We start from the raw sequence: 24,831 nt of genomic DNA, 5'->3' as shown, positions 1-24,831 counted from the left end.
AAGAACAAAGATCTACCATTCATATAACTGGAGTCCCAGAAAGAGAGAAGAAAGACAGTGGGATTGAAAAACTTTTATAAGAAATAATGGCTGGAAACTTCCCAAATTTAGTGAAATACTTAAACCTACATATTTGGAAAGTGGAGCAAACACCAAATAAGATAAGCCCAGGGGCGCCTGGGTGGCGCAGTCGGTTAAGCGTCCGACTTCAGCCAGGTCACGATCTCGCGGTCCGTGAGTTCAAGCCCCGCGTCAGGCTCTGGGCTGATGGCTCGGAGCCTGGAGCCTGTTTCCGATTCTGTGTCTCCCTCTCTCTCTGCACCTCCCCCGTTCATGCTCTGTCTCTCTCTGTCCCAAAAATAAAAAAAAAAATAAAAAATGTTAAAAATAAAAAAAAAAAAAAAAAAAAAAAAAAAAAAAAAGATAAGCCCAGAAATATCCATGTCAAGAAACATCATAATTAAACTTCTGAAAACTAAGGGGAAAAGCTCTGGAAAGCAGCCAGACACAAAGCATTATGAATGAACATGAATTTGAATGACAGTAGATTTCTCATCTGAAACTACAGAGGCCAGAAGAAAGTGGTACAACATTTTTCAAGTAATAAAATAACTATCAACTGTGTATATACAGCAAAAATATCCTTGAGGAATGAATAATAAATATATTCTCAGATGAAGAAAAACTAAGACAATTTGTTTCCAAATCTACCCTTTAAAAAAGTCTAAAGAAAGTTCTCTAACCAGAAGGAAATGAAAGTTCTTAAATCAAAATCCCCTATTTTCACCTTAAAAACCCTAGTAAAAGAAGTCTTGGAACTTCAGAAAGGACATAAGAATGGGTAAAATTTTGGGTAAATATAGTATATTATTTGACTTCTTATGAGTTTCTTTTTTTAATTTTTAATATTTATTTATTTTTGAGACAGATGGAGACGGAGCATGAGCAGGGGAGGGGCAGAGAGAGAGAAGATGACACAGAATCCAAAGCAGGCTGAGCTGTCAGCACAGAGCCTGACGCAGGGCCTGAACTCATGAGATCATAACCTGTGCTGAAGTTGGACACTTAACTGACTGAGCCACCCAGGCGCCCCTACTTCTTATGAGTTTCTTAAGTCACATTTGATGGTTGAAGCAAAAATTATAGCACCATCTGATATGATTCTGCTCAAGACATTTACAGAAAATATATAAAATAACTATACTATAAAAGCAGAGAGGGAATAGGGACCTAAATGAAAGTAAGGCTGCAGTTTCCCTCGAAGTGAAAAAATGTTGATACCAGTAGACCGTGATAATTTATGTATGTTTGTTGTAATACCAAGAGCAACTACTAAGAAAACTCTACAAAGCAATATACTCAAAACAATATAAATAATTCAAGATTGAGTTATTTAAAAAGTTCAAAATAACTCCCAGGAAAATAAGACAAAAAGGAACAAAAAAGAGAGGAAACAAGCAGAAAACAAGTAAATAAATTGGCAGAATTAAGCCCCAACATATAATTACCTGATAGTAAATTACCTTAAAATATTAATTAAGTGAAGCAGACTGACATGGTAGATTGAAAATAAAATGATCCTACAAAATCAATATATGAAAATCAGTTGCATTTCTATATACAAATAATGAATTATCAGAAAGAGAAATTAAGAAAACAATCCATTTACAATTCCATCAAAAAGAATAAAATACCTAGGAATAAATTTAACCAAGGATGTGAAAGACCTGGACACTGAAAACTGTAAGATATTGATAAAGAAACTGAAGAAGGCACAAATTAATGTAAAGATATTCCATGCTCATGGATTAGAAGAATTAACATTTTTTTAAAAAATATCCATACTACCCAAAGCAATATACAGATTCAATGTAATCTCTATAAAAATTCCAATGGCAGGGCGCCTGGGTGGTGCAGTCGGTTAAGCGTCCGACTTCAGCCAGGTCACGATCTCGCGGTCCGTGAGTTCGAGCCCCGCGTCAGGCTCTGGGCTGATGGCTCGGAGCCTGGAGCCTGTTTCCGATTCTGTGTCTCCCTCTCTCTCTGCCCCTCCCCTGTTCATGCTCTGTCTCTCTCTGTCCCAAAAATAAATAAAAAACGTTGAAAAAAAAATTAAAAAAAAAAATTCCAATGGCATCTTTCACAAAAATAGAACAAACAATCCTAAAATTTGTATGAAACCACAAAATATGTCAAATAGCCAAAGTAATCTTGGTTAAAAAAAAAAAAAAAAGCTAGAGGCATCTCACTTCCTGATTTCAAACTTATTATGAAGCTACAATAATCAAAACATTATGGTATTAGCATAAAAACAGACATACAGACCAGTGAAACAGAACCAGAAGAGCATAAATAAACCCATGCATACATGGTCAACTAATATTTGATAAGAGAACCAAGACTACTCAATGGGGGAAAATACAGTCTCTTCAATAAATGGTGCTGGGAAAACTGGATAGCCATAGGCAAAAGAATAAAACTGGACGACTATCTTAGAGTATACACAAAAATTAACTCAAAATGGTTAGAGTTGAATATAAGACCTGAAACTATAAAAGTCCTAGAAGAAATCAAAGGCAGTAAGCTCCTGGACATCATTCTTAGCAATGATTTTTTTGGATATGATGCCAAAGCAAAACGAAACAAGTAGGACTACATCAAACTAAAAAGCTTCTGTTCAACAAAGGAAACCATCAACAAAATAAAAAGGCTATCTACCAAATGGGAGTAAATATCTACAAATCACATATCAATATCCAAAATATATAAAGAACTCATACAACTCAATAGTAAAATAAACAAACAAAAACACATCAGATTAAAAAATGGAATCAGAGGATCTGAATAGATATTTTCAAAAGAAGATATACAGATGGCTAACTGGTACATCACTAATTATCAAATAAATGCAAATCAGAACCACAATGAGATATCACCTTACACCTATCAGAATGGCTATTACCAAAAAGACAAGAAATAACAAGTGTTAGTGAGGATGTGGAGAAAAGGGGGCCCTTGTACACTGTTGGTGGGCCTGTATATTAGCACAGCCACTATGGAAAACAGTATGGAGTTCTTCCAAGGATTAAAAATAGAATTTCCATATGGTCCAGAAATTCCACTTCTGGGTATTTATCCAAAGGAAACAAAACACTAACTTGAAAGATGTATGCACTCCACGTTCATTGCAGGAATATTTATAATAAAGAAGATGTGGAAACAACCTAAGTGTCTGCTATGGATGAATAGATTAAAAGAAAATACATACACACACAAACATACACACTCTGGAATATCATTCAGCCATAAAAAAGAAAGAAATCTTGCCATTTGCAATAACATGAATTGACATGAGAGGCAGTACACTGAGTAATATTTCAGACAAGTACTGTATGATATCCCTTAAATACAAACAAAACAAAAGAAAACAACAAAAAACAAAAAACACCAAACTCACAGATACGGAGAAAAGACTGGCAGTTGTTGGAGGTAGGGGTTGGGTTGTAGGAGTTGGGTGGAATCAGTGAAGGTTGTCAAAGGTCAAATTTCTACTTATAAAATAAGTAAGACCTAGGGAATATAGTGTACATCATTGTGACTATAGTTAATAAATTGTGTATTTGAAAGTTACTAAGAGAAATTTTTAAAGTTATCACAAGAAAAACATTTTTGCAACTGTGTGTGGTGATTCATATCAACTAGACTTATTGTAGAGATCATTTGACAAGATATATAAATATTGAATCAATATTTTGCACACCTAAAACTAATGTCAATTACAGCTCAATTAAAGGAAAAAAGAAAATGACCTAACAATATGCTATCTACAAATAAACTACTTCAAGTGCAATGACATATTTAAGTTCAAAACAAAAGGATGGAAATAGAATATGCAAATATTAGATTTTTTTTAAAAGCAGGAGTGACCATATTAATATGAGACAAAGTAAATTTCAGAGCAAAGAAAATTATTGGAGACCAATAAAGACATTACATAATGATAAAAGAATCAATCCAGGAAGAAGACAAGAATTCTAAATGTATGCATACCAAACCAAAGAGCCTCAAAAATACAGAAAGCAAAACCTAATAGAACTGGAAAAGGAGATAAATTTATCCAAAATTATAGTTGGAGATCTTAATACACTCTTCTCTTGGGATTTGATAGAATCATCAAACAGAAAATAAGCAAGGATATAGAACTCAACAACACAATCAACCAACAGTATCTTTTTTTTTTCAACCAACAATATCTAGTTGACAAATATAGAACATTCCACTCAACAAGAATGCACATGTTTTTCCAGAGTCCATAGAGCATGCCCCAAGAAAGACCATATCCAAGACCATAAAACAAACCTTAGCAAACTTAAAAGAACTGAAATTATACTATATGCGTATATGTGTGTGTGTGTGTGTGTGTGTGTGTGTGTGTGTGTGTGTGTACCACAGTGGAATCAAATCAATAACAGAAAGACAAAATTTCCAAACACTTCCCAATTAATTAAAACACTTCTAAGTAATTCATGGTCTCAAGATATGTCAAAGGCAATTTTTTTTAAGTTTATTTATTTTAAGAGAGACAAAGAGAGCACAAGCTAGGGAAGGTTGGAGAGAGAGGTAGAATCCCAAGGAGGCTCCACATGGTCAGTGCACAGAGCCCAAAGCAGGGCTCAAATCCACAAAACGATGAGATCATGACCTGAGCTGAAATCAAGAGTTGGACACTTTAACCGACTGAGCCACCCAGGCACCCCTCAGAGACAATTTTTAAAACTATATATAATTCAATTAAAATGAAAACACACATATCAAAATTTGCAGGATTCAGTTAAAGCAGTGCTGAGAATTACACTAAATGCATACCTTAGAAAAGAGGAAGAATATCAAATCAATAATCTAAGTTCTGACTTCAAGAAACTAGAAAAAAGGAGCAAAGTAAGCTCAAAGAAAAGTGAAGGAAGAAATAATAATGATGATTTATTAAATAATAAAAATAATAAGCCAGAAAAAATTGAAAACAAAGAAAATGGAGGAAATCAAACAAACAGCTAGTTCCTCAAAAAAGAAATCAATACAATTTAAAAACTACTAGTAAGACTGACTACACATAACCAACATTCAACTAAGATAAAATAGAAAACCCAAAGAATCCTATAACTACTAAATACACTGAATTTGTAATACAAAATCTCTCAAAATAATCTCCAAGCCTAGGTATTTTCACTAGAGAATAATACCAAACATTTAAAGAATTAACCCCAATTTTACTCAATCTCTCCGAGAAAACAGAAGAAGAAACACTTCTCAGTTCATTTTATGAAGCTAATAATACCCCAATATCAGAACCAAAGACAATACAAATAAAAATTTAACTCAAAATAGAACTGTACTTAAATACAAAATGTATAACTATATAATTTTTAGAAAAAAAAATTTAAAAATTAAGATCCAGGGTTAGGCAAAGAGTTCTAAGGAGTGATACCAAAAGCACAATCAATAAAGAAAAAATGATAAACTGGACTCTGAAAAATCCTGTAAAGAGGGTCAAATGTCAAGCTATAGACTAGAAGAAATAATTTATTTGACAAAAGAGTAGTATCTAGAATACATAACACCACAATGAGATATCACTACAAAATTATCAGAATACCACAATGAGATATCACTACAAAATTATCAGAATACCACAATGAGATATCACTACAAAATTATCAGAATGGCTTAAAAAAAAAAAACAAGATGCACTAATAATGATGTGAAGATACAAAATGTAAAATGTTACAACCCCTCGGGGAAACAGTTTGGGATATTCTTATAAAACTAAATTTTGAACTACCATAGAGTCCCTCTAACAGCACTTCTGGGCAGAGAAATGAAAACATGTTCACAGAAAAACATGTACATAAATGTTTATAACTGCTTTAATCATAATAGCCACCAACTGGAAACCCAGATGTCCTTCAATAAGTGAATGGCTAAACACACTCTGGTACTTCCATACCATGGAATATTGCCCAACAATTAAAAAAAAAATACTGATACTTACAACAACTTGGATGAATCTTCAGAGAAGAAAAAAGCAAATCCCAAAAGTTTACATACTGTATGATTTCATTTATATAACATTCCTAACATGGCCAAATTACTAAAGTGAAAAACAAATTAGTGATAGAAATCAGGGATGGGGTGGGAGAATTGGAAGGAGAGGATGTGGTTATAAGGGGGGAATATGAGGAATCTTGGTGGTAACTGAAACACTCTATTTTGAGAATATCAATGTCAGTATCTTGGTTGTGATATTACACCATAATTTTGTAGGACATTACTTTTGGGGGAAATTGAATGAAGAGTACATGGGGTTTTTCTGTATCATTTCCTGCAACTACAATTAAATCTGTATCTCATGGAAGCAACAACCTAAGTATCAAAATAAAAAATTCAATTAAAATGGAATGACACTAAAGCATAATTTGAGAGGAAATTTATAGGACTACAGACATGTATTAGAAAAGAAGTTCTCAAATCAATAACTTTAGTTTCCATCTTAAAAAATAGAAAAAAAAGATCAAATTAACTCAAAGTTAAGCAGAAGAAAAAAATAAAAAGATCTAAGCAGGAATCAATAAAACTCAAGTTAGGAAAACAATATAAGAAAGCTCTGAAGCCAAAATTTGTTTCCTGTGAAAATCAATACAACTGATCAAAAAGGGGGGGGGGACAAATATTACCAATATCAAGAATTCAAGATAGGACACTAATAGTTCTCCCACAGACATTAAAAATATGCCAATAAACTGGACATTGTGGGTTTTCACAATCATTATTCATTTCAAAATAAATCAACTTTATTTGGTCATATTTCACTTACCTGAATATTTAAGGAAAAGTAATTGGTATTAATACAACAAATACTGAACCAAAAGTTAAGGATACATTCGTATAGCACCTGTTCTTGTCCCAATAGCCAAGATTTTCTGAACTGGATCAAAGGCTAATGCTGTGGGCTGATAAGGAAAACCATGCCGAACTGTCTGAAAGAGAGCAGATAGTAAAAATAATCACCAGGAAAATAAAAATTAAAATCACAAGATACCACTATCCAACTACCATAATGACTAAAATAAGTATTTTAATTAAAAAAAAATCACCATATGTTGGTAGGAGTGTAAAGTGACACAAGCACTATCTGTCCTATGACCTATATTTCACTCCTATTTATGTATCCAAGAAAATAAGAGCATATGGCCACATAATTTGTGTAAGTATGCCCCTAATAGCTTTATACATAACAACCTGGAAAAAGTGCTAGTGTCCAACAAGAGAATCAAAAAACAAAAATGTGGTATACTCCTACAATAAACTACTACTCAACAGTAAAAGATAAAAACTAGTAACAGATGCAACAACATGGATGATTCTCAAAAACATTATGCTAAATAAAAGCAGCAATACACAAAACAGTGCATATAGTGTGATTATATTTATATTAAAATTTGAACAAGCAAAACTAATCTATGGTTAAAAAAAATCAGAGCAGTGATTGACTTGAGGAGAACTCACTGGATGAGGGTATGAGGGAACTTTATTGAGTCAAGGTAACATTCTATATTTTGATAGAAGTTTGGATTACACAAGTGTATACATTGGTCAAAACTCATCAAATTGTACAATAAAATTTATGATTTCTCTGTATGTAAACTGAATGTCAAAAAAAGAAAAAAGCATTATTAACAAATATTTAACTCTAGTTAATGATATGCACACTGAGGTTTTAAGAAGTAAAGTGTACTGACACCTGCAATTTAATTCGAAATGCATCCAAAGAAGTAATATAGTTAGACAGATGGATAGACATATATGATAAAGCAAATATAGCAAAATGGTAACTGTCAAATCTAGGTGGTGAGAATGTATGTTATGTGTGTGTATACATGAATGTTCACAATATAACTTTTTCAATTCCTCTGTATGTTTGAAAGCTTTCATAGTCACACAATGGAAAAAAAGAAAAAATATAGAGTTGATAATATCATAAAGATGATAAAACTAACATAAGGATATCCAATAATATACAGGAATTAATTTCAACATGAAATATAACTTTTCAAAGAAATAGAGGACCCACATAGGTCAGGGAAAGGGAATTCTAGAAGGAGCTTGGGAAGATAGTAGAGTAGGAAGACCTTGAGCTCACAGCATCTCATGTTTACACCTAGATATCATCCACATCCAAGTAAATAAACCCTTATGATCTGAATAAAGTCAGAACAAATTCTACAACTAAAAATAGAAAAGAAGCTGCATCTCTGAATGGTTAGCAAGGACAGAAAGGCAGAAGGAGGCTGCCTGCAGGAGGGCAGGAGCTGTGCACTCAGGGAAGAGAAATGGGCCCTAGCACCAGGGAGCACCACAGTAGGGGGCAGGTACTAATCCTCATAATGTTTGGCTTTGAAAATCACGGGGGATGAATTCCCCTGGAGCCTGGAGCTTTAAAAGTCAGCTGACTCGGCACTGGGCTAGCCAGGAGGGCAAGTGATAGCTGGGTTGCTGCCCTTAAAAAGACAGAAGAGGCAAAGAAGCAACATAAAAATGGCAATTAACACAACACAAGGGGCAAACAGAAGACAGATCTGTTCATGCTGATCTCAGAGTGTGTTAGATTACTTCTCTGAAAATGAGGGAGCTGGCAGGCATCATTTTCCTCCCCCCAGCATCCCCCGCCCCCACCCCAGCATAAACACAGGGTCATCTGCCAGAGGAAAGGTTGCATAGACCCTTGCTAACTAACCTGCTAGCAGTATGCCATGCCCATGAGTTCTCCTGGGGATTTGCCCACTCCAACCCTGCTAGCCTTGGCCCTGGGTTCAGAGCCAATTTTGTTAAAGCTGCCCATGAAAAATTATTAGAATAAAGGAGTTCAGTAAGTTTGCAAAATTAGTTGTACAAATATAATATTTCTATATACTAGTAATGTACTATCCAAAAATGAAATTAAGAAAACAATTTCATTTATAATAGCATCCAAATGAATAAAATACTCAGGAATAAAATGAAGAGAAGTGCAAAACTTACATGCTATAACTACAAAACACTGTTGAAAAAAAATTAAAGACAAATAAAAGGAAAGCTATCCCATATCATAGATTAAAAGACTTAATATTGATAAAGTGACAATACTCCCCAAATTCATCTCCAGAGTCAATGCCATCCCTATCAAAATCCCATCTGACATTTTTTGCAAAGTTCAACAAATTGATCCTAAGATTCCTATGGATATTCAATGATCCAGAATACCAAAAAGATCTTGAAGAAGAAAGTTGGAGGATTCACATTTTCTGTTTTCAAAACCTACACAAATGTACAGTAATTGAGCAATGAGATACTAGCATAAGGACAGACAGATCAGTGGAACAGAACTGAGATTCCATAAACAACTCCTCACATTTTTAGTCAATTTATTTTTAATCAGGGTTCCAAGACAATTCAACAATGAATGAAAGAATAGTCTTTCAACAAATGGTGCTGCAACAACTGATACCCACATGTAAAAGAATTAAGTTGAACCCTTTACTTACTTTATTCCAATATTAACTCAAAATAGATTACAGACCTAAATGCAAGAGCTAAAACTATAAAGATCTTAGAAGAAAACATATGCTTAAATCTTAGTGAACTGGGATTAGGCAATTAAATCTGACATCAAAAGCACAAGCAACAAAATTAAAAAGATAAACTGAACTTTGTGAGAACTAAAAACTGTTATGCTGTAAAGGATACTATCAAGAAAGTAAAAAGACAACCCACAGAATGGGAGAAAATATTTGCAAGTCATACAAGTCATATATCTGATAAGGAATTTATATCCAGAGTACATAAATGACTCTCACAACTCAATAATAAAAATGGGCAAAGGATCTTAATAGTCACTTATCCAAAGTATACAAATGAGCAATAAGCACATGATGACATGCTCAACAGCATTAGTAAATCACATCCACAACGGGATACAATTGTATAGCCACTAGGATGACTATAATAAAAAAGATAGATGCCAGCACATGCTGACAAAGATGTGGAGAAATTGGAGGTCTAATACTTTGCTGGTGGGAATATAAAATCATGTATAAAATCTTTGGAAAATAGCTTGGGAGGTCCTCAAAGTGTGAAATATAGAGTCACCTATCACCCAGTGATTCTGCTCCTGGGTATATAACTAACAGCAATGAAAAATAAATGCACCCAAAACTTCAATACAAATGTTCATAGCAGCATTATTCAGAATAGCCAAAAAGTACAAACAACTCAAATATCCATCAACTGATGAATGGATAAATGAAATGCAGTATATCCATACAATGGAATATTACTCATTAATAAAAAAAGAATAAAGTACACATACATGCTACACAGGATGTACCTTGAAAACGTTATGCTAAATGAAAGAAGCCAGTCATATATTATATGATTCCATTTAATGGAATGTACAGAATAGAAAAATCTGTGTAGTATGTGGTTGATTTCAAAAGAATGAAGGCTATCAATAGAATGACATAAATTCAGTAAAAATAAATGAAGCAAGAGAAAAATGTAGAACAGAGTCTAGAAGAAACATGTCAAGGTAAAAAATTCTCAATTTTATTGCCAGGTAGGATTGTTGAAATACTATAGTTTATGCTCAGTTGGTGAAATAAGATGGCAGTAAAGCTGATCAATAAGAAAATGAGGTTTTTAAATACATAATTTTTCCTTGTTTTTTCTTGCAAGATTTTATTTAAATTCAAGTTAGCTAACATATAGTGTAGTATCAGTTTCAGAAGTAGAATTTAGTGATTCATCACTTACATATAACACCCAGTGCTCATCACAACAAGTGAATTTTTCTTAATGTTATTTTGTTTGTTTTCTTTTGTTTCACTCTCTATATTAGTCTGTTCAGGCTGCTATAACAAAATAACATACACTGGTGGCTTAAGCAAGATATTTATTTCTCACAGTTCTGGAGGCTGGAAGTCAAGATCAAGTTACCAGGTATTCAGTTCCTTCCTAGCTTGCAGATGGCCACCTTCTCACTGTATCTTCATATGATGCAGGGAGGGAGTCTCTATTCTTAAAAAAAACCCACTAATCCCATCATGAAGGCTTCACCCTTATGGTGTCATCTAACCCTAATTAACTCCCAAAGGTCCCCTCTCCAAATACCATCACACTGGGGGCTAGAGTTTCAAAATATGAATTTTAGGGGGACACAATTCATTTAATAGCACTCTCCCTTGAAATTACTACAAGGGATGAGGTGAGGTAGCCAACTGTATCAATAGCTCTTGAAGCAAAAGATACTTGAAGCAAAGAAAGATATAATAGAGAGAACTGGTTATGAATACGTGGAAAGATTGGTCATATTACCTTAAGTTAAGAAAGCTGCTACCACCTTTGAGATGAAAGAAACTTGTATTCACTGCTGACAGTGCAAGAGTTATTACCAGAAGCAAATGACTTTTACTTTCTTTGTATTTTTTAATCCAGTCTAAGTGCCTCCCATTGGCAGAATCTAAGCATAACATCTTAGCTTTAGCTTTAGTTTAGTTTGAATTTCAATTTCCTCAGTATATAAATGAGAACACAGAAGGACCATTGTGGAACTGAGAGCAGTACGAAACAAAGTAGAATTCACATTTGGCCTGATGGACTAAGCTTAATACTATTATACTATTTCAAAACAGCCTTAAAACCTCCTGTGACAGAGACTGCCTGTTGCTCCTTAATATCTTCTTTTCCCCTTTTTCTATAGTAATAAAATTTTGAGCCCAGCACATAGCAATCCAATTCACACTATATTCCGAGCCCCCACAGCAGGCTAGATTAGAATCTGAACAAAGGAATGACAGCAGAAGTGATATGAAGCCTTAAAAGTAAGGCAAATACTACTTTTTTTTTTTCTCACCTTCCTACTGATTGGAAAATGTACTCAATGGCAGGTTTTGGATCAGCCATCTTAGAACATGAGGTAGAAGCCATAGGTTAAGGATAGCAGAGTAACAAGATAGAAAGGTCTCTCATAAAAGCAAAGAGGCTTGTTAGGCTCTAGATAACATGAAGCCATTGAATCAGTCCTGGGTTGCTTAAACTTGGACAGATTTTATGAAAGACAAATTTTGTATCGTGTAAGCCACAATTGTTATGGCCTACATCCTAACTGGCATCCTAAAAACCACAACCATTCCTAAAAACAAGTAAATATTTATTAGACCACCAAGTTAATTTATGAGGAATGTTGCCTAGTATTGGTCATTAGTGTGAAAAATGAAAGAAATTAAATGGCTTTTGATTCTGCACTAAAAGGACTCCAGCTCACTACCATATTGGTGATTCATCCCTATATGTATCATTTCCATATACTACTGATAGGCCAAAGCTATCATTTCCATAATCTGAGCACAGAACTCCTAGAATCATGTACCAGATTTCATCTAATGACACAAATGTGACTGTTAGAAATTCCCAGATACAGGTATCCCATACTTTTGAAAGTTGATGTGTGCCACTTTACTTTTATAAAAGACCTACATTAGGGGCGCCTGGGTGGCTCAGTCGGTTAAGCGTCCGACTTCGGCTCAGGTCATGATCTCATGGTCCCTGAGTTCGAGCCCCACGTCGGGCTCTGTGCTGACAGCTCAGAGCCTGGAGCCTGTTTCAGATTCTGTGTCTCCCTCTCTCTCTGCCCCTCCCCTGTTCACGCTCTGTCTCTCTCTGTCTCAAAAATAAATAAACGTTAAAAAAAATTTAAAAAATAAATAAATAATAAAAGACCTACATTAGTACCTGTTTTCACCAAGCAAAAGAAATGTAAAAAGGATTTTGCTTTTACAAAAAAAGGCAACAAGTGAAAATAGAGTTGAGTGATTGTTTTGTAGCTGGCCATTACAGAGGCAGCACATGCCTCAAGCAAGCATCAAGAGTGGCACCACCAAGCACCTTCTCTGGGAACTACACTCAGCATCTCAGCATCAAGCTGCCATAGCTTTAAACTGTGTCTGTGAGCATATGTGCTTTATCTCAATTTATTTTGTGAATCTGTTACCAAGATGTGTCCTAAGGTATTAGAAAAGTCTAGGAGAGGTTGTATTTTGGGTCTGGGAATGCTCAAAAACTTTTCCACATAAATTAATAGTAGTTGCTTCTTTGCTTTATGTCATTTAGGTTTATGGAAGATTTCATAGGAACACTCTACTTTCAGAGAGTAGAAGAAACTTGCTAGAAAAAATAACATAGCTTACAAAAGATAGAATACTACAATTGTGCAAATTTGTTATATAAAAATTCTTCTGGATAAAAAATTTTCTTATAAAGATTTATGATTATATAATACATGTTTATTTTGATTAAGTTCATTTGACTGGTTTGGTCTATAAATGTTACACTCTGGAGAAGAGGTATAGTAAGGTAAATCATTCCTGATTTTGAATCCAGAAATTGGAAATTAATTGCAGTCTCAGAATTTGTTCAGTAAGTTTAAATAATTTGAGATAAGAAATCTGGTTACTCTCCTACAAAAAAGGACTTTCACATGGACACAATATATTTTGGTAAGCAAAAGCCAAACTACTATTGTAACTGTGGAGCAACTCTCACCAGTGGTAAAATTCCCTCAATTTCAATATTTGGTTGAAACTTTATCAAGTAAATTTGATGTCATCGTGGACCACTGAAAGTATTGCTTAATAATTTCCTGCCAACTTGGATGAAGGAAAAGACTAAGTAAGAGGACTATGATAGGCATATGGCACCATTGAGTAGCATAATGGTAACAAATTTAACATGTTCCTATGAAATCCCATTATAATGTGATAAAAAGGTAAAATTGCTCTAAATGGTAAAGTACCTGTTCCTGGGAATGCCATTGGCAACTGAGGTATTGGTACCAGTTCTCAGTAAGACTTTTAAATTTCTTGAAAGAATGAGAAAACTATAATGTTCAAAGATCTAAAGGCAGTTAATATTAAAATTAAAGAAGAATAAGGCATTAATACACCTCCATTTTATAAGATATTTGGAAGTTGACATAATAGAAATGGAATGCTTACTTATTAATATTCTGAAATTTTATATCCTTTTTTCTTTTCTTATTTTAGTTTTATTTTTATAACACTCAATCATGCACCCAGTTTAACAAATCAGACAAATCTAAAGGATTTCTGAAAATTATAAATAATTTGTCTCCTTACCTCTCTTATTTCCTACTTCCCAGAGGGAACCACTTGTCAATATTTCTGCTATTTATTTTGGTATTTTTCCTGATGTGTCTCAAAAGAACATTTTTATATTGCTACTTACTGACTTTTCAGGAAAAACAATTTTCTCTTTTTCACCCATCCCCTCATTACACATACAAGTATCCTTGCCATATACCCAAACTTCCAATAAATCAAAACCATCAGTGTTAACACCTTATTGATATTAATCTCTTATTTTGCCTCACAGATGTTTTTGTTCTCTAAGGTTACCTTCTTTTTTAAGTTTCATTTATTTAGTTTTTACGTTCTGGTCACTAATTCATCCACAAACCCTTTCCCCAATTGCTCAAATCATCTTTCAATATGTTGAACACATCAGGTATATATACCTAAACACATCAGGTATATATACCTAAGGAAGGAGAGGGAGGGAGGGAGGGAGGGAGGGAGGGAGGGAAAGAGGGAGAGTAACAGAGAGGGAAAGAGAAAGAAAAGGAGGGACTATTTATATAAAATTTGAAAATTCCAAGTAACAAAAAAATCAAATCAGCTGTTGCCAGGATCCAGAGGCAGAAAGAGGAAAAAGGATGCTATGAAGAACCACAAGTAATGAAAATGTTCTCTATTTTTATTGTGATAGTGATTCACAGGAAACTCATCATATTGCACAATATATATAATTGCAGATTGTTTTAAACATTTTAAAGTAAATACTTATGAATATAGGTACAAAATACTAAATAAAATACTAGTAGATTAAAACCAGTAAAATATTCTGACAATGAAAACCATGACTAAATAAAGTTTATTCTAGAAATGTAAGTATAGGTGCTGAATATATATATATATTATATGTAATATATATACCTCATATTCCATTTGTTACTAATAAATTTCATCCTTTGCCTTTCCTTAACTTAGATTTTCAACTTTCCGGGGCTTAGTCTTGAAACTACAGGCACTTCTAACTGCTCACAAAATAAGCCTTGGCAACATACAGATATAGAAAAGCAAATAATATTCTTCAGCATATAAATGTCTTTGCAAATGTTATTTCTAAAAAGGAATCTGTACTCTACAGATTGCTGCTATCTCTTGTGAATATAGTCTTGAGTTTCTAAGGAGTATATGTAATTCTGACTGGTTGTTTTACTTAATAATGTGTTGCCCTGATATGATATTTAAGTTGGCATAGCATTTTCAGAAAAATATAAATACATGTGAGTGTTTTTTACAAAGCCAGAAGAGGATCACTGGTATGTTTTCTTTTCTCTCATATGCATGGAAGAGAAAATAAAATTTTAAAGTATGTCTCTGTTAGATTTAGAATTTGACTGCTTAATCTCATTTAAATCCACAAAAAAACAGCTCAATATCATGATATGTATTGACATTCATTAACTCAACAAATTAAAAGATAAAACCTCATGATTATATCAATAAATTCTGGGAAGGCATTTGAGAAAATTCAAAAGTCAATCCAAGTAAACATCTTATGTAAAACAGGATTAGAAGAAAATTACTTTAAGATGATAAATATTAAGAGTAATGAAAATAGCAACAAACACGATACTAAACAGCAAAAAGCTATAGTCATTCCTATTAAAATCAGGGAGAAGACACAAATGTCCATTTTGTCCATTATTATTCAGCTTTGTTTTATTGACGTAAGCTAATTCAGTAAGAAAGGAAACTGAAATGGTGCACATAAATACAGGAAATTTAAGAAAAAAAGGGTTACTAAAATATTTTAGAAATAAAATATGGTAAGAAATAAAATGTGGTAAGTTTTCTAGACACAAGGTAAATAAACAATAATCAGTAACTTCTATTAGCAATGACCAATTATCAGTAAAATTAGGGGGAAATCAACATTTATATCTTTAGTTGTTAATTTGAAGTTTGTCAAATATGTTAAAAGTCTAAAAACAAATGTTTTATTCAACAGCATTGTTTAATATCTTTCCTAATATATAAAATGGTTATTCAAAATATTTTTCACTAGACTGAATTTAATCTGATCAGTAGCAGGATTATATTCATATATATCAAGGTTTATTCAATACCACAGAAGTTAGAGCACAACTGTTAGAATTCTATTAGATATACAGAGCTGATGTAATTAGTTTGTGTTGTAGCTTTGACAACAAAATCCCATGAGAATTTAGTATTCAAGAAGCAATTATTTGTTTATATACCTCAAAAACTTTTTCAACATTGTTCTATGATTCAAGCTACTAAAAGCATCTCTTTTCAAATTATCTACAAAAACCTAATAGTGGAGAAACTATACAAAGTGATAAACAAATGCCCTAATTATTATCATTTTTCAAAAATAAAATATTCATCTACTTATCTCTCAAATCCCAGGTCAAGGCCTTACTCCTACATGAAATGCTTTCTAAAATACTAAGCCAACACCACAGTTTAACACTTCTTAAAAATTACTGAAGAAAGATTTTTACCCTTTGGTTTCCCCAAGTAAGTCCTGAGCTCCTTCATGAGCAGGAACCCTGCCTTTAATTTGTCCCCTTCACCTAGCTAGTTAAGTGCTATGATTATTTAGGTATTTTTAAGTTAATGAATATGATTTATGCATATAAGGAGTATTCCCCTCAAAACCTATTATATTTTTTTTAACGTTTATTTATTTTTGAGACAGAGAGAGACAGAGCATGAACGGGGGAGGGCCAGAGAGAGGGAGACACAGAATCTGAAACAGGTTCCAGGCTCTGAGCTGTCAGCACAGAGCCCGACGCGGGGCTCGAACTCAGAGACCGTGAGATCATGACCTGAGCCGAAGTCGGACGCTTAACCGACTGAGGCACCCAGGCGCCCCTATTGTCTTATATTTTAAATAAAGATGAATATTACCAAATATTTTGTAAATATTGAAATAGAATGCTTATCTAGAATAATGAACTCTCTCAACTTTAATAGTAATGAAAGCGCATTTGAAATTTATTTTTAAGTTCAAAAGCTATCATTCTCACCCTTTTCCCTCTGAGCACCTTAGTGATTATTGTAACTATATGCAACCGAGTTATATAATGCTAAGGCATTAGAACAGAACAAATACCCACATTTGGATAATATCTTTAATGCATACAATTATTTAGTTAATATGTTATTGATACTAGGGGATCACTAAGTCTAATGTAAAAGTATGTTATTCTTTACCACCTAATTGTGTTTCTTCCTATCATATTATATAACAAACCACTTGAATTCAGAGATTCTGTTGTTTCAAGCTTAAGAGACTTATAGGCATTCAAAAAACTACTGACTTTTATTGCAACACTTTAATACATAGAGTAACTTCGATTCTATAGTCTGATTGTTAATCTTACCAATGCATGTTGATAGTTGAGATAATGCATATAAATATGCTTTATACACTGAGCTTAACTATAAACAGTTTACAAGTTTGTGGTTCTTAAACTTCACAGAAAAGTGTCCTTTCAAAATATGAGGAAATCAAGTTCAAATTAAATGCATTTACTTTCTCTAATATTATCTCATTATCCTCATACTATCACCTTCTCTCATACTGTCATGTAGTTATGTTAAAATAGACCCTCAAAAAATACACCACATAATCTATGAACAGCTCCAATTCTCACTAGTGAAAAGTATAGAGATATATACACAAATATGTACTGACAAAAGTAATATGAATACTAGCACACTAATAACATGCACCAAACATGGGTATACCCCAAAGGGTATCCAATTCTATCATCTTTATTATTCAGTAAGGACACAGAACTAAAGGATAGAACAGTCTTTAATGTGGCCAGATTGTTCTCTTCAGAGTTCTTCAACTGTTTTTTTTTTTTTTCTTTCCATCCCTAGGACTCAATTTTATCTTCTTAGGTGATTTTATCATCTGGCTAATACATTTTTCTCTCTACTCAGAACCCTATTAACAGCCTTATGTCTTTAATATCCTTGCTTCAATCTAACATACAACTTGAGTACATCATTCTTCCTTCAATTTCAACTCATCTGACCACCACCAATTAATATCATCAGCCTCAAATGAACACAGCCTCATCATCATACACTTCTAGACCTCTTTCAGAACTCCAATTTGCCATTTTCTTTGTTCACTCAAAGTATCTTTCCTTGTCATCACTTCCATTCCATCTTTCTTACTATCTCAGTACTTCTACTTAAACCTGTCTACCTATCAGAAACATTTATTTTCTTTCTGGCTACACTAGCCTCTATTCCTAATTTATTTATCATCTCAATACATTGCACATTAATTCTGTATCATGCTTGAAAGAAATATGTACATCCTTTATTGTATCTATTTTATATGTCTATATATATAACAAATTTCTGTGAATATAAAGATCTTTTCTCACTGATATAAAATAAGTATTAAAATTAGTAGTCACAGAAAAATAATTTGGCCATGGAGCAAAACAAAAATCACATTTTAAGATTTTAATTAATCTCTCTACACCCAACATGGGGCTCAAACTTACAACCCCGAAATCAAGGGTCACATGCACCACTGATTGAGCCAGCAGGCATTCCAAAATAAAAATCACTTTTAAACGAAAAGAAAAATCTTGTGAAGCAAAATTATAGCAGCATGACACAGAATAATGAATATTGTGCTAGGAATCAGGAGAGCTAGTTCAGGTCTCAGCTCTGTCACCATCTAACCTGGACATATTACTTAAGCTCTCAATTTCTTCATCTACAAAATAAAGAGAATGAACTAAATTATGTCAAGGTCCTTTTCAATTCCATTATACTCCTAATATAAATACTTGCATTAGAAACCATGGAAGACCTAAAAACACATGACAGGTAGTTCTGCATTTCTCACTAAGAATATATTCCTTAAAAGAAACAAATAATAGCGTTACATTCCCTGATTCAAAAGGACTAATTATCTAACTAGTTATGGTGTTAGACTATTAAAGATGATTCAATGTTTATTTAGTTTGATTCCCTTGTGAGCTACATACTTGCATGTCAAACAGTCCACTGAGATATCTGGTACTATTGTTATTTCTGTAAGTATAAATAGCCCTTAAGTATTTGAGGGCCACCTCTCTTCTTCAGATGCCAACTTCTTAAATCTCCAGTAATAGGGAGGGTGGACATTTTGAACCTCCATTACAAATAAAATAAGATCTAAATTTACAATCTACTTGCAGAAACAGCATTTTGCAATGTCTTTCACAGTCTATTTACTGTCAGTTGTGAAGAACTGGAAAATGACAGTTTTCCTCTTGCTACATTGAAACAAAAAATGAAGACTATAGACATATAATCATTGTCCCCAAGGCTGCTGTCACCACCATTTTTTCACTATGTACAAGGTACAATGAAAAACACTTTACATGGATTATTTCATTTAATATTTATTTATTTCTATACCCCCATGAGATAGGTGGAGTCATTACAGATGCAGTTAAGCCTTAGTAAATTTAATCAACTTGTCTAAGGTCACCAAACTAGTGAATACACAGTTTGATAGCTTTGGAAGTGAGAGCTATGTAACCTTTCAGTATTCTAATCTTCTCTCAAGATGAAAGAAAATAACCTCCTGATTTTCACAATATGAATTTTTAAAATTTATTTATAAAATATAATTTATTGTCAAATTGGCTAACATACAGTGTATACTGTGTGCTTTTGGTTTTAGGGGTAGATTCCTGAGATTCATTGCTTACATACAATACCCAGTGCTCATCCCAGCAAGTGCCTTCCTCAATGCCCATCACCCATTTTCCCCTCTCCCCCACCCCCCTATCAATCCTCAGTTTGTTCTCTGTATTTAAGAGTCTCTTATTTTTTGCCTCCTCCCATCTCTGATTGTAACTATTTTTCCCCTTCCTTTCCCCCATTGTCTTCTGTTGAGTTTCTCAAGTTCCACATGAGTGAAAACATATGATATGTCTCTCTCTGACTGAGGGTATTAGCATAATACCCTCAAGTTCCATCCACATTACTGCAAATAGCATGATTTAATTCTTTCTCATTGCCAAGTGGTATTCCATTGTCTATACAAACCACATCTTCTTTATCCATTCATCAGCTGATGGACATTTAGGCTCTAGGAATAAACCTAACCAAAGATGTAAAAGATCTGTATGCTGAAAACTATAGAAAGCTTATGAAGGAAATTGAAGAAGACACAAAGAAATGGAAAAACATTCCATGCTCATGGATTGGATGAATAAATATTGTTAAAATGTCAATACTACCCAAAGCAATCTACACATTCAGTGCAATCCCAATCAAAATTACACTGGCATTCTTCTCAAAGCTAGAACAAACAATCCTAAAATTTGTATGGAACCACAAAAGGCCCCAAATAGCCAAAGTAATGTTGAAAAAGAAAACCAAAGTGGGAGGCATCACAATCCCAGGCTTTAGCCTCTACTGCATGATATGAATTTAAAACCAGAGCCAGATAGAAGTGGCTTTCAAAGGATTATAAGAAATAATAAAGCTTCAAATTAGGGTAGAATCAAGATCAGTCACTGAGTTAGAGCAGCCACAAAGACAATAACCAGTAACCAAATGCTTCTCCTAACTTTACTAAGTGGTATGAGTAAGATCAAGTGATCCTTATGCCTCCTCATGCTTCAATTAGAAAACAGTAAGATTGTATCAAAAAAGGAGAAGCAGTAGTTATCTCTCATCTCTGAGTCACAGAGTATGGGAAAAAAAATGACATTACAGACCAGTAAAATACTGTTTTACCTCTTTCTCCCCAGGGCCATTCTAGAAAGTTAGGCTAAGAAAAGACTGATCAACACAAGGCTTTACAGTTCTTATGGCTTTATAATTCAAGGTACTTATAAAGATCAAAAGCATTCATTTATTAATTTTCCTGGAATGTGCAAAAACAGTTCATTTTGCAAATATAGGGCAAGAAAAAATGAGACATGGATGATGGCAAAAGTATAGTTGTTCAGGATACAGTAAAAATGGACACAAGAACTCAGAAATTTATGATTAAGAATGGGAAGAGTGCCTGGGTGGCTCAGTTGGTTAAGCATCCAACTCCTATTTTAGCTCAGGTCATGATTTTATGGTTCGTGGGACTGAGCTCCCCATCAGGCTCTGGGCTGACAGTGCAGAGCCTGCTTGGGATTCTCTCTTTCCCTCTCTCTACCCCTCCCCAACTCACATGCACAGGCATTCTCTCTCTCTCTCTCTCTCTCTCTCTCTCTCTCTCTCTCTGTGTCAAAATAAATAAATAAACATTAGAAACAAACAAAAAAAAAAGAATGGGAGATAAGGTCTATGCTCAGAGAGAAAAGAAAAGATTGGCAGAGATTACAAAAGAAAAAAATGACAGGTTAATGGCCCTATGCTTTGTTAGGGCCACCTCCATGTCAAGTTGTTCAACAACAACATATTGAATATAGATATTCAATAGATATTCAATTCATATTTATTGAATTGAATTGATATTCATAGAATTGAATGTAATAGGCCTCAAAAGTCCATAAGGCAATAACTGAGAAGCAGGAAGTCACTTGAAGGAGCAAAATGTGAGCTATTTATTCTGTCTCTAAGAATTCTACTTTCCACAGTCAGGAGAAATATGAATGTTTTTTGGCTCCATATACTCACCAAATTTCCATTATTTTAGTCTGTTGACCCAAATTCAATTCTCAGAAGGACAACAAATAGTTTTATAACAGTGACAAAGAGTCAGAAAACAAAAACTTGAGAAAGACAATAGCTGGGAGAGGTATTTTATAAAATAATGCATTGACTTAAATATCTTTTCACAGTGGGACAATTGTAATGAGTAGCAGTGCTTTTATTCCTAAAGGGGAAGAAGGTGTCAGTATAATAGAAGGAAAAGTTAAAAAAGAGAAGACTAGAAGCTAAAGACCAACCTTATCTACTGGAGGTATTTTTCATGTTGGAAAACACTAATCCCAAAGGTGATATTTAAAGATATTTGCATTAAACTTAAAAAAAAGAGAGAGAGAGATACTTGAAATACTTATTATCCCCAATTCTTTGGGTATTAGTAGCATAAAGCTATAGAAAAATAAACCTCAAGAACCCTTTAGTGTGCAGACCTTTCACTTCCTTGATTAAATTTATTCCTAAATATGTTATTATTTCTGTTGTTATTTTAACTGGAATTATGTTTTTAATATATTTTTTGGATAGCTTCTTGTTAGTGTAAAGAAATGCAACTGATTTTTAGATATTTATTTTTATATTCTGCAACTTTACTGAATTTATTTAACAGTTTTTAGTAGAGTCTTCAGGGTTTTCTATGTGTAAGATCATATCATCTGCAAATAGAAACAATTAATTTTGCTCCTCCCTTTCAACTGGGATGCCTTTTATTTCTTTTTCTTGCCTAAATGCTTTGGCTATGACTGCCAGTACTATGTTGACTAGAAGTGGCAAGAGTAGACACCCTTGTCTTCTTTTAATCTTAGAGTGCTTTCTTCAGCTTTTCACCACTGAGTATAACGTTATCTTTGGCTTATTACATATGGTTTATATTATGTTGAGGTACATTCCTTCCATACCTAATTTTTGAGTTTTTATCACAAAAGGATACTGAATTTTTTCTAATACTTTTTGCATCTATTGAAATGATCATATAATTTTTATTTTTCATCTTGTTAATGTTTATATCTCATTTATAATTTTGTGTATGTTGACCATCCTTGCATCCCAGGGATAAATCTTACTTGCTCATGATGTATAATCCTTTTAATGTACTGTTAAGTTCAACTTGCCATTATTTTGTTAATGACTTTTGACTCTATGTCCATCACCAGGGATACTGGTTTGTAGTTTTCTTAAAACATTGATGAAAGAAATCAAAGGCACAAACAAATGCTAAGATATCTTGTGTCCACGAACTGGAAGAAATAATGCTGTTTAGATGTTCATTCCATAAAAACAATCAACATATTCAAGGAAATTCCCCATCAAAATGCCAATGGCATTTTTCATAAAAATAGAAAAATAACCCTAAAATTCATATGGAACTACAAAAAAAACCCAAATGGTCATGAGATCAATCCCATGCCAGGCTCCATGCTGAGCGTGGAGACTGCGTGGGATTCTCTCTCTCCCTTTCTCTCTGTCCCTCCCCCACGTGCACTCTTTCTCTCTCAAAAATAAATAAACTTTTTTAAAAAAAGAAATATATACACTTTTAAAAAGTGTAATAAGAAAACCTAGGCCTACCACTTAATAAATATGTTCTATAATAACATATTATAAATAAATAAATCAGTATGGTACTGGGGTACCATGGGGTACTGGGGTAAGAATAGACACAGATGAACAAAATAGAATTGACATCTCCAAAGCCAACTGAAGATAAGGTTTGGGGTCATTTTAATATATGATTTTTTGATTGAATGTAATATTTGATTTAAAACAATCAAAAACCATTAAGGAAGGAATTAATTACTCAATAATTAGAATTGAGGAAATAACTATTCAGAAAAATAATTTTAGATTTTCAGTCACATCATACTAAGTCTTGATGTTTAATTGAGTTCTAAGTCCTGGCTAAAATGTTTCAAAAGCCCCAGTGTGCTTCCTTCCCATCCTGGGGTTCTGTGATAGATGGCAAAATGGGCAGAAATTCTATCTCTCCAGCCAACAGGTAGAGTCTATATACCCACCTCCATCTTAACTGTGTGATTTTCTTTAACCAATAGGACATTAACACACATTTTCCAACAATTTGAAAAGTGCTTATGCACTGGCGATTGATCTTTTGCTGTTCTTGGAATCTTAAGATCATCATGTAATTCAAGCCCAAGCTGGCCTACTGGAGGATGGAGCAGCCACAGCAAGAAAAACCAAGGTATCACAGCTAACAGCCAGCACAAACCACCAGACATGAGTGAGGCCATCCTAGATCATTCTACATGATCACAGCTGCCAGCCAACCCACCAGCTGATCCTAGACATGGGAGAGAGCCAAGTCTGTGTCTGTGGTCAGCTTGTGGGTCCAGACCAGAAAACTTGCCCAGCTAACTCACAGAATCATAAACAGAATAAATGATTATTTGTGGCATCAAAAAAAAAAAAAAAAAGGAAAGGAAAGGAAAAAAGAGGGAGGAAAAAAAGAAGGAAGGAAGGGAGGGAGGGAGGAAGAAGAAAGAAACAGGGAAAAGAAAGGAAAGGAAAGGAAAGGAAAGGAAAGGAAAGGAAAGGAAAGGAAAGGAAAGGGAAAGGAGAAAAGTTTGGCAATAATAAGATTTTGTAGATAGAACTGCCTAATTTTACAGACAGGTCTGCCTTTGCTACTAGGCAAATCTGTCTGAAAAGACCCAAGAGAGTCTAAAAGAAACAAGTATTTAAGTGGTTGGAGGTTATTTTCAGATAAAGAAGCAGAAATTAAGAGTCAGAACTACTAGTAATAAATGACTGCGCAGTAGTGAGACAAATCACAAAAACTGGCAAATTTGACCTGGTTTAGAGCTTAAGTTCTCAAATTAAACAGACCTGATTTTAAATCACAACTCTACACTTATTAGTTATGTGACTTTAGGCAAATTATATAATCTTCCTAAACCTCAATTTTTTAACTCTGATTTACAAAAATAAGAATAGTTTT

The 24,831-nt window shown here is 33.7% G+C and overlaps 1 protein-coding gene across 6 annotated transcripts in view; it reads right to left on the bottom strand.

The window, feature by feature from the left end:
- Positions 1-24,831, bottom strand: part of STXBP5L (syntaxin binding protein 5L) — a 379,743-nt gene that overhangs the window by 317,458 nt on the left and 37,454 nt on the right. For all 6 annotated transcript variants that reach the window (XM_042999139.1, XM_042999138.1, XM_042999140.1 and 3 more), the window contains exon 3: positions 6,937-7,034. In XM_042999139.1, coding sequence (XP_042855073.1) covers positions 6,937-7,034 — 98 coding nt within the window. The remainder of the gene's footprint in view (positions 1-6,936; positions 7,035-24,831) is intronic.

This window comes from Panthera tigris, chromosome C2 (genome assembly GCF_018350195.1).
Source record: "Panthera tigris isolate Pti1 chromosome C2, P.tigris_Pti1_mat1.1, whole genome shotgun sequence".
Lineage (NCBI taxonomy): Eukaryota > Metazoa > Chordata > Mammalia > Carnivora > Felidae > Panthera > Panthera tigris.
The sequence above is the reverse complement of the archived record's forward strand: the minus strand, read 5'-3'. Positions and strand labels throughout refer to the sequence as shown.